General features: G+C 42.1%; 1 protein-coding gene across 1 annotated transcript in view; it reads right to left on the reverse strand.

Moving 5' to 3' along the window:
• Nucleotides 1-12467, reverse strand: part of dip2ba (disco-interacting protein 2 homolog Ba) — a 66846-nt gene that overhangs the window by 21499 nt on the left and 32880 nt on the right. Inside the window, exons 2-6 of the mRNA XM_053642594.1 lie at nt 8573-8644; nt 5416-5562; nt 2795-2920; nt 2268-2489; nt 522-662 (exon numbers count right to left, since the gene is read on the reverse strand). Of these exons, the coding sequence (XP_053498569.1) occupies nt 522-662; nt 2268-2489; nt 2795-2920; nt 5416-5562; nt 8573-8644 (708 nt within the window). The remainder of the gene's footprint in view (nt 1-521; nt 663-2267; nt 2490-2794; nt 2921-5415; nt 5563-8572; nt 8645-12467) is intronic.

Below are 12467 nucleotides of genomic sequence, written 5' to 3' on the forward strand. Positions count from 1 at the left end.
AGGTGTAAACTCCTTTAATACCGTTTAAAAAGCATCTCAGGGGGATTCCTCAAGAAAATGCCAAGAATACATTTCTAGAAATTCTAGACAAAAAAGGGTGTCTACTTTGAAGATGCTGAAATACTCAATTATTCTGATTTATTTTGGATTTGGATAATTCCCATATTCCAGACAGTCCCACATGATCGGTTTTCTCGGGTCTTGCATTGATCTAATCCTAATTATTGTTATGTCTGTGTTTTCAAACGTTATATAAGCCTCGCTGAATTTTTAGACAGCTCAATACAACTATAATGTATTATCGTCTTTGTTATTAAAATGGTATGCAAACTACACTGGAAATGTGTACAAGAAGTTTAAACAGTCATATAGGTAGAGTGTTTAGATAAATGAATCTCTCTAAAGATGGCCTGGTAAATATTTATGTAAACTGAAATATAAACTGCAGTGTGCACTTCTGAGCAGCTGTACTGACTACTGTAGAGCACGTAGCTGAGCAGATCAGAGTATAACGTGCTCACCGTCTGCAGTGTCCATCATGCTGGAGCGGTTGCTGCCGCGACTCATGCCCTTCACTACAGGACTGGAACTCACTTCCACCCGCGAGTTTCTGTCTTGTGGCACGGAGGACGCCGTCACATCAGGAGGAACATTGCTGCTTTCTGCATCAGGACACAACAGTGTGTAATGACTATAACTGTGTATAGACTATCAGACTCGTGAGGTATTGGAGAGTCAAGTTATATCGGGTTTTATTGTGGATTTAAAGTGTTTCTACTGCAGTCTTCCCCCAAACGTGGGTCATACTCACGTTATACAGTGGTGCTTGAAAGTTTGTGAACCCTTTAGAACTTTTTGGTTGTAATGAGAAGCGTTATGTTTGGAGAAAAGAAAACACTGCATTCCAGCATAAGAACCTTATCCCATCTGTGAAACATGCTGGTGGTAGTATCAAGGTCTGGGCCTGTTTTGCTGCACCTGGGCCTGGACGACTTGCCATCATTGATGGAACAATGAATTCTGATTTATACCAGCGAAGTCTACCGGAAAATGTCAGGACATCTGTCTGTGAACTGAATCTCTATAGAAAGTGGGACGTGCAGCAAGACAGCGACCCTAAGCACACAAGTCGTTCAACCAAAGAATGGTTAACGAAGAATAAATTTAATATTTTGGAATGACCAAGTCAAAGTCCTGACCTTAATCCGATAGAAAAGCTGTTGAAGGACCGGAAGCAAGCAGTTCATGTGAGGAAACCCACCAACATCCCAGACTTGAAGCTGTTCTGTACTGAGGAACGGGCTAAAACGTGCAGGACTGATCAACACTTACCGGAAACGTTTAATTGCAGTTATTTCTGCACAAGGGGGTCACACCAGATACTGAAAGCAAAAGGTTCACATACATTTGCCTCTTACAGATATGTAACATTGGATCATTTTCCTCAATAAATAAATAAATAAATAAATAAATAACCAAATATAATCATTTAGTCTAATTTGTTTAACTGGGTTCTCTTTATCTACTTTTAGGACTCGTGTGAAAATCTGATGTTGTTTTAGGTCATAATTAAGCAGAAATGTAGAAAATTCTAAAGGGTTCACGAACTTTCAAGCACCACTGTATTTATGAGCGCCCAAGTATATTATGGGCCGTTAAAAAATAGAGACACATTCTAATATGTTTTGAGAAAACAACGAAGGAGCAGAACGGCAGTGAAATAAACTAATGACAGAAGAACCGGTCTGAGCTGGTAAAGCATGCTGCTTCCCTATTAATGCTGGAGAATTACCCTATGACCCTATGATTTTGGATGTAAAGAAAACGAAACTGCTGCACTGGAATTCATGCAAGTTTGCAGTTTATCTACAGTGTCAGAGGAGCTAATTTCCAACGCATATGAACCATCGTCAAGAAAAACAGTCCCTCAGAATACATTAGTGTTGCTTATAAAACACCAACATGGACTTAATGATGTGAAACAAAATGGTGCCTGAGAATTTCCCTTTGCCAGTTTGCATTTATTAAACACGTCCTGTTCCTCGTAATAAGCCACTTTAATGCAGTCAGTCAATGCCTTTTCACGCAGAAGACTCTGGCCTGTAAATATACTTAGGCCTAATTCAAATCCACATCGAATTTCCTGTCACCTCTTTCAGCCGCCTCGCACTCAACTTCCTGTCCTTTTAAAAGCTAAACACACTGTCACCACTTTAACGTTAACATACTTTACGTCCCTATAAAGTATGTTAACAGTGTTGGCGTACCTATGCGAGTGTGTGCGAGCACATCTGCCAGTGTATTCTGGATGTGGTTCTTGCTGCCGTCTCCGTGTGACAGGGTGGACGAGGCCGAGGATGAAGTGGATGATCCCTGGATTGAGCGATTGATCCAGAACTCAGAATTCTGCAGACTCTGAGCGAGAACCGCACTCACTGCAGCCTGACGCCTGCGCAGAGACCCTTCGTCCTCCGACGCGGACGACGTGTCTGCACACGCACACACAACGTTATCACAAAAACAATACATCAGCGCAATGATATTACCATTACAAAATGAGCGAAGAAAAATTTCTTTTCAAATTGAAAACGATCAGAGTGTAACTCATAACCTTAAACAAGCTCCTCATTTAGTGACTAAAGAGACCAGTATTTGCCACCCATTTGTCACAAACAGAGCTGTTTGTATAGACCCTGACTCTTGTCTCTGGCATGCCACGTCTCCACAGCTCTGGTCACTGAGCTGTGGACAGAAGGGGGAGCAGAAGGCTAGTGGGCGCGAGCTCGCTACTCACCAGGAGGGGTGCAGTTCTCCACAGCGGCGTGGACGAAGGCAGATCGACGCTTAGTGGGCATGGGCAGCGCCATCTTCTGCTCTTTATGCTTGGCCAGAGCTGCCTGTACAGCTTCCGTGTGGATATCTGAGACAGGGAGAGAGGATGCTTATTACAGTATGGACATTTCAGATAATTATAAAGTATATCGACTTTACAGTAAGTGCTATGGGGAGAGAGTAGAGCGCGCGTTCGCCGAGTCAACGCTACTGACTACGTTCCATTCGCATTATCAGACTTGTGTTTGAGTGTGAGAGTTTAAGATAAAGCACCATTGAGTGAGTCATTTTAAACCACTAAATATAATCTGCGTCAAAGAGACCATTAAAATGCTCTCTACATCCTTACACTCATCAAAATGCAATATTTATTATTATTTTTTGTGATGCACACTAAAACATTCCTATATCTTTTGCCATCCTGACATGTCCGGGTTATTAATAGCGATGCTATGGGAAAATGCGACCCTTCAACCTCACACACAGAACACAGAAAACGGAGTTTGTTTACCGATTCGTGTTTAAGTAAATTGCTGACTGCTACATTCAAACCTGTTCTGTATTTTACTGTAATCATCAACGTCAGCACATTGTAACCCAACGTCGAGTAGCTAGCTCACGTCCGTCACACGTAGATACGAGTGAGATCTCGGTGTTGATTCGCATTTTCATATTCTTAGCGATGTATTTAACTGTAGCCAAACTACACCGTTTGGTGCGTCCCAAATCGCGTACTTGTGCACTATTCTACGCATACACTACACGTTTCGTAGCATAAATAGTCAGCGGTGTGTTCACACTGAAAATCCCAACACGGAGAAGTGCACTTCGAGTACCTGGATGATGCACTTGTGCGAGTGTGAAATGTTGGACACGTGCACGCGAGGGTCACAACTGTGCTTATGTAGCGGAAGAGGGGCGGGGCTACCAGGCACGTACACTGGATCAGATCATTTTTCAAGATGCCCAACGACAAGACGTCTTACAAATGGTAAAAAAAAAATAACATTGATATAAATAGTAAAGCGAAGAAATAAATTTTCGTGAACTGTACAGAGCGCTACAGGGATGACGTATTCTTGTTGGCCAACCCGGAAGTTAGCGTCCCCCCCGGTTCCCTCGACAAAAAGCCAATAGGATTTTTCCATTGGGTTTTAGATTATTGCAGAAAATAAGCTCTGTGACCAACAAAAGTTTATGACTCTTAACAGGTTCTGTTCATCAAGATAATCTTCACAAATGAACACAACTTTTAGGAATTTTGAAGCCTAAATACAATCGGCAGAAATAAAAAGCTCAAGTTAAAGGCTATAAACCGAACTACACGACGGTCGCATGACCACCGCTACGCTTCAGATAGAATTTACAGCACTACGATAGGAAAATGGTATGAACTGGTAAATCTACAGGGTGGAACGTTTGAGTGCGTTTGTACTTCCGGCTAGTAAAAAAAACGTGTTCCACCTGAGACGATCCTACCCTTCTAAAACTCATACACTAGACGGTAGGGCACATAGTGCATAGTGTAAGTGCATAGTGTATAGTACATCATTTATGACAAGCTTTATGCAAGAAATTGAAAATATCTTGAATATAGGCAAATTAAACTAACATTTCTTATTATTAGATTATTATAAATAACTTATAATACAATTCAGCCTGATTTTAGATGCCCTTTAGAGATTTCAAGCTTCACATATTTTTCTCATTCTAGTGTCTAATCTTTCAGGAAAAAGAGGCTTGAGCAGGGGAAAAAAATTATCTGCCAACAGAGGCAGATTATTTCAAGCATGAAATGAGTAAACATCAACAAGCAGGTTAAATAATCACGGTAATCTTATAATAGGAAATATTAGATGAATTTGATTATATTCCAATTATTTCGTCTTGCAAATGTGTCTTTTTTTGCAGTGAAATCTGTATAAATTGAATTTAAAAATTAGCCGTTTCAAAAGCAGCTATTTGAGTTCAGCGGTACGTTACGATGACTGTCACGAGGCTTAAAAGGTTGTTGAGAATGAGGGTAATGGTGAAGGTTTGGGTAGGATTAGGGAAGAGTAGTCACATGTGCAGTTGGCAAAATTCCAACGCGGTCTTAAGCCATTCGTTTTTAGTGAGAGAGTCAACAGTTTCGAGCATTGTACAGAGATTCACAGTGATGTGACGACTACCTTTGAGACCAATGGTCGGACATTTGTTCCTAACCCAGAGCTTTTGAACCGGCGATACTACAGGACTGATATTTGATGCACCCATGCACAATAGCACTGGTATTTTGGCATGAAAATAGTGAGTGTGAAAAGCAAACGTTTTTATGTCGAGTCTGACAGCAAGAGTGTATCTGAGTCCGGGTCGTATTGGACAATATGTCTCATTTTTCAGCAGGAAGGCCTGAGCTGTGGTGGAATGGGTAGTTTTGTGAACATTCTGTAGCTAGTGCAGTCGTATCACACATTCATGGAGCTACCAGTGAAACCAACTGATAGAAAGAAAAAGATAGAAACATTTTCCGACAACTCGAGGCAAAATGTCTCTGCTGGTGTGAACACGGTGTAATGGTGATGGTGAGTGTATTGGTGGTACCTGATCTGTAACGGTCATCGCGGGTCCCCCCGCTGCGGTGCAAGCGGTGTTGCCGTGGAGGGGCCGAGGGTCCAGCGTCTGGGCTGGGAGAGGAGTCGACACCAGGGCCTGGAGCCAAGTGGATACTCTTTAGGCCTGGATCCACATCTACACACATTACAACACACACTCAGTCTGAGCACATGTCCATACAGACAAAAGGCTATCTGCTGTAACACACACAAATCACTAAATTATAGCTTTTATCTACACGGACACATGCGCAGCATGAAAACACAGAGATTAGGTGTGGTGTGTGAAACAGCGAGGGGTGAAGCTTCAAATGGCAGCTTTGAAAGCATGACATTTAAGGGATTGTGAACAGACTTCCACTTTATAGATAAAAACAAAAATCAAAAAAAGAGTTTCCCCAAGCCATATTAACAGTGTGCTAATTTTCATCCACTTCTAGAAAGTGTTAGTCAGCTGGGTGGAAACAGAGTTACAACACTTCCTTTGTCAAGAACGACAGATGGCTAAAGAGCACAAAACTGACCCAAACACAGCGAGTTCATCTCTTTCACTTCCTCCTCTGTTTCCTGTTAAGAGTTACGATATGTTCAGAATGTATGTTCAGCTACCGGCAGGAAAAGTTTTGGGAAATAACGGCTTAAATCACTCAAATGGCAGTTTTGCCGTTATTTATTAATTTTTTTATTTTTAATTTATCGCTCTAAGCCGGTTTGAATTATAGTGTAGACACAGGGATAATAAGTACTTATGAAAAGTTTTTTTGTCATAACAAACAAAGCTGTTAAGCTACTGGACAAGTCCATGCATGCCTTAAATATACAATCTCGACTTCTACCACTAGAGGGCAGGAGAGCTATACACCATCTTTACACGGTTTACACCCAAAAAGCACTGCAAGTCTTTTAGCCTGAAGGAACCTCTGCAACTTTAACAAAACAGATCTGTGGGGTTGTAAACAAATGAATATTTCTATAAATCCTTAAATAATGATCAGTTTCAGTGCATGTCCAAAGGCACTGAAAGTGCATCTTGCTGTGATGAACATTTACACAGTTACTTATTTTACACTTCTGAGACTGGAACGTCCTAATAATGAGTCAGAATAAAATGAACTTTTCAGATGATGTTGACCAGCGGAGACATGACTGTGGTCTCAAGTTTGTCTCTTTTTTTGCCCTTGGAGCTACAAGAAACAGACCCTTTGAGAATTACAGCAGTGTTTTAAGTGATGATTATTTCTCATGCTGTGTGCTCTGATCCCAGAAAAATATTTCTATAACAGAACTCTAACAGAATTCGCGATAACGTTCCCCATGTCATACGGGTATATGATAAAGATTCTGTAACGACACACTTGTGATTAAAATAGATGACATTAACAAAATCAGGGAGATCTTGAAGAGAAGATTTTGTCCAGCTTGTTTTGTCCGGGTTTCGTCACTGCTACTAGTGTGTTTGTAGCTGTCCTGTGAGTTTTGTGGAAATGTACGATCACATACAACCATTCGCTGTACTATAAAGTTGCAAGTAGGAGTTCCTACTACCGGTTGCCGTAGTAACAAGAAAACGACTGTTTTCTTGCTGCTAAAATGAAACATTCTGGATGGAGAGTGATTGTATAGACAATTCAACAGAGTATATATGCATCAAATCCTACGAGATGCTATTGCGGTCGTCTCTCTGTGGTGAAAGTGCAAGCACTGGAGTGCCTGGGTCCACAAAACAATTCAGGCTCGCAGGTAGCATGGCGGATCACGTGCGCTCTGCTGTCTTCTAACATTGGTAGTCCGCCAAATTTGCATAAACCTCTCAACTTTGTCACGTCGCTGGACACGCCCACATCTAGACACCTACGGCCCCTGCCGCTGGAAGTCACCAGCGCTCACTGAAAATGAATGGTCGAGCCGGTGGCTTTGTTGCTGAGAATCACTGTGTGTGTAAAAACGTACTTTAATCCTTCACGTCCTCCTGTTGGACGGCTGGGTTTTGGATGAGCATTGTAGAAGTGTTCATACTCAGATTTTAATCCAAAATTTCTGGCATTGAAACACCTTTGTCGTTGGCCATCTTTCATCACAATAGCGTTGCAAGATTATCATGCCACGACCGAAGAATTCTTTTACGATGTGCAATTTACATCTACGACAGCAAAACCAGGCCAAAAGTTGTACAGCATAAAGCCAACTTTAAACTGTGTCGTGCGGTTTGGCATCTCAAAACAAATAGTTTCGCAGGTGTAGTTCCCGTCATTGTTTCCGGTAGTGTTAAATGGAAAAAAACCAAACAAACAAACAAAAACAACAACATTTTTTAACATGATCTGTGAGGAGGCACGTTTGCCTCGCATCGCCAGGTCTGGGAGTTCAAATCCCGCCTCCACCCTGTGTGCACTGAGTTTCTCCCTGTGCTTTATGGTTTCCTCTGGGTACTCCGGTTTCGTCCCCCAGTCCAAACACACGTGTTGTAGGTTCATTGGCATTTTCTCTGTAGTGTGTAAATGTGTGTGTGTGTGATTGTGCTCTGCGATGGGTTGGCACCCCGTCCAGGGTGTGCCCCGCCTTGTGCACCGAGCTCCCTGGGCTTGGATAAGCGGGATGGATGGACGGACGATAACTGAACAACCGTGAATCTTGAAGCTGTGTTTTTATTTTCTTTCTTTGGGACATAATTTGCCATCACTACACACAAGCATCACGTGTGCGCCACACTTTGAAAGTTGAAACGCATATCATCAGTGATTTGGGTGATAAAACATCCAATCTGATTTTGATAATTAATTAGATACTGACTGGCTCACAGTTTGCTAAGTTAGTAAGTAACTTACTTCTTAGTAAAAAACTAAACAAGCAAACTTTGGAAGCATGTCTTGGCTCGCAGTACAGCGGGGAAGACTATAACAAAGGTCATCTTTGGCTGAATTATTTCTTTAAACCAGTCTAAATCTGGAGCCGCCTTTCCACTGGCCTAAAGCATGAGTCACGGGGAAAGTGTGTGTGTGTGTGTGAGAGAGAGAGCGCATGTGCTCGGGACAGAGCCGACTTCAATAAAACAAAGAGAGTCAGATAAAGAGCGAGAGAGAGAGAGAGAGAGAGAGAGAGAGAGAGAGAGAGAGAGAGAGAAGGAGGGTGGGGGGATAAGCTCTTACTTTGGGTATGTGGTATGTACGGGGCCAGCAGCTTAGCTCTTTTCTTCTCGTAGCCCTTTTGTGTGATATCACCTGTGAAAAACAAAACAAAACAACAGAACAGAGTGAGCAGAGGAAGAAGAAAAAGCCTCACACATCAGTCACACACACAGAATAATGAGTCAGGTAGAACTGTGACGATGCTGATGTGAATCAGAGTCACGCCATCACTCTGCTGTACAGCTCGGCAATACCACGTATAATATCAACACCGCTAACCATTCAGTTACAACATACATTACACACACACGCACGCACACATCCCATTATTCCTCCGAGCAACAAGCAACTGACTGCTCATCAAAATCTGTATAATGTCTCCTCCGCATCATGTCTTTTTGTACAAATTTAATAACTGAAGGTTCACTGCAGCACTGCGTTTACAACGTACACCGCTTTTACAACGTACACCGCTTTTACAACATACACCGCTTTTACAATATACACCGCTTTTACAACATACACCGCTTTTACAATGCTTTTACAATATACACCATTTTCACACTGCTTTTACAACATACACCGCTTTTACAACATACACCGCTTTTACAATGCTTTTACAATATACACCACTTTCACACTGCTTTTACAACATACACCGCTTTTACAATGTACACTGCTTTTACAACATACACCGCTTTTACAATGCTTTTACAATATACACCACTTTCACACTGCTTTTACAACATACACCGCTTTTACAATGTACACTGCTTTTACAATATACACCGCTTTTACAATGCTTTTACAATCCACACTGCTCTTACAACACACCGCTTTTACACTACTTTTGCAACATACACTGCTTTTACAACATACACCGCTTTTACAAATGTACACTGCTTTTACAATATACACCGCTTTTACAATGCTTTTACAATCCACACTGCTCTTACAACACACCGCTTTTACACTACTTTTACAACATACACTGCTTTTACAACATACACCACTTTCACAATGCTTTTACAATATACACCGCTTTTACAATGCTTTTACAATATACACCACTTTTACAATATACACCAATTTTACACTGCTTTTACAACATACACCACTTTCACAATGCTTTTACAATATACACCGCTTTTACAATGCTTTTACAATATACACCACTTTTACAATATACACCAATTTTACACTGCTTTTACAACATACACCACTTTTACAATGTACACTGCTTTTACAATCTACACTGCTCTTACAACACACACCGCTTTTACACTACTTTTACAACATACACCGCTTTTACACTGCTTTTATAATATACACCGCTTTTACAACACACACCTCTTTTACACTACTTTTACAACATACACCGCTTTTACAACATACACCGCTTTTATAACACACACCGCTTTTACACTACTTTTACAACATACACCGCTTTTACACTGCTTTTATAATATACACCGCTTTTACAACACACACCTCTTTTACACTACTTTTACAACATACACCGCTTTTATAATATACACCACTTTTACAATATACACCAATTTTACACTGCTTTTACAACATACACCACTTTTACAATGTACACTGCTTTTAAACATCATGATACATTTTTGATTTGTCGCCAATGCTCAACTGTGTGTGTGTTTTCAGGGTAGGCCAAAATGAAAATTATAGTCCTTGGTTTAATAAGACCTTGTGGCCGGCCACACACACACACACACACACACACACACACACACACACACACACACCCCCCTCACAAGAACTTTCAATGTTAATGCTTAGAAACTACAACATAAAAGCAGAACGTCGCCATGTCTACAATCACCACATGAAGCTCTGTATCTCTCGCTCACACACATACACTCGTGCGCACACACACAGACTCCTGAACAGTAGTACACAATACAGTCACACACACACACACACTCTCCCACCCACATACACACACACACTCCTCAGTCTCATGCATGCACATTCTCCCTCACACACAAAACCTTGACCGCTACTCCAAATCTCGCTGCCATTACTTCCACTAAAGTCCACTGTTCTAACTCACCAAAGCACACAAGCTCTAAAACACACACACACACACACACACACACACACACACACACACTTCTGTTGTCTCCCACATGTATACATACACAAGGATACAACAACAATAGCAGACTACAGTGTGGAAGCAATGAGAAGCCTGCAGAGTCTCCCTCACTCACACACACACACACACACACACACACACACACACACACACACACACACACCCATCCCCCATTCTTGCCTGTGGGAAACGACTAACCACATGACTAGATAAGCCACCATAGGACCTGCACCGTCTCACAGGACGCGGCCACGTTCTCATCTTTTCCAGAGCGAGTGATAAGAGGAACCCGTGCAGCCATGTTTGTTTTGGGCTCCGACTCCCCGAGAAAAGGCCAACATGGGCCTCAACATGAACTCGGCAAACAAAAGAAGTGAAAGGCGGAGCTGAAGAAGAGCCAAGGGAGCCTGTTGAGCTGCGCGAGAGATTTATTCAGGGAGAAAAAGGGAAAGAAAAGGAGGACGAAAACAAGAGAAAGGAAAACTGGCTCTCAGCATTGAGCTCAAGTTCACGCCTGGTTAGCCTGAGAATGTGGACTAGAAATACTGCAGCTACCTCCTGCCATCGTAGCCCTTTCCTGCTCGCTCACACACACACGCACACACACAGTCACATAATCTCCCACTCCACTCCTTTTACACCCAGCCAATAAAGTTTTATTGGTATGAGCATCGACAATGAACTGCCTAAACTCTCTCAAGTAACACAGAAGTGCTAATAAGCTAACTAGCAAATCAGCACTCAAAGTGTGCTCTCTCTCACACACACACACACACACAAACCCCACAAACACTCAATAACACATTCAAGCATATGCACACAAAAGATACAACACACAAAAACAAAACAAAAAAAACCACATCATACACAAAAACACACGCACACACACAAAAACAGATTCAAACACACATTAGCACAAAAGAACATCCACTCAACCACACAAATACATACACAAAACACCATATGACACAAAAAAACACCACACACACACACACACACACAAGCATGCACAGAGACACACAAACACACAGAGGGGTTGAGAGGCGTGTTTGTGTGGAACAGTGTGTGAGTCTGTGCTACAGGAGGACTGATGTAATGCAAGGAGTACGATCAGTCTCTCACTCACACACACACACATACAGAGTAGAGACTGTGTTCAAACAACGACAACAACAAGAATTCAGAGCGCACACACTGGCAGTGCTCCATCAGCACTGAGGCACCTTTGTGTCCCAGATCTCTCTCTCTCTCACACACACACACACACACACACACACACACACACACACACTCTAAGACAACAGCCGAGCACCTGTCTGACACTGAGTAGGACAATTATGGGAGTCACCATGAATTCCTGGGGTTTGTATTTTTATCAGTTTGTATTCAATTAATGTAAAGTACCGTGTGTGTGTGTGTGTGTGTGTGTGTGTGTGTGTGTGTGTGTGTGTATGTGAGGGTTAGTGGACAGGATATGACTGTTCCCCCACCCTGTACTGCCTGCCAAATTCAGCCCCAGTGTATTCATGAGGAGGAATGTGCTGATTGGACGATGGCCGGGGCCAACTGGCCAGCACTCACACAACATTGGCCAAATGCACACGCACACACACAGAGCGAGAGAGAGAGAGACAAAGCAGCTCTGAGTTAAGAGCAACATGCCTTGACATTCACTCGTGTCTGTATGAACCTGTGTGTGTGTGTGTTAGGACTTTATCTGTGTCACTGTGTCATTGTGCGTTTAATGTGCATCTGTGTTTGAGCCTATCTGTTATCCACACCTCCAACACACAC

The sequence above is a fragment of the Ictalurus furcatus genome, chromosome 15 (assembly GCF_023375685.1).
Source record: "Ictalurus furcatus strain D&B chromosome 15, Billie_1.0, whole genome shotgun sequence".
NCBI lineage: Eukaryota > Metazoa > Chordata > Actinopteri > Siluriformes > Ictaluridae > Ictalurus > Ictalurus furcatus.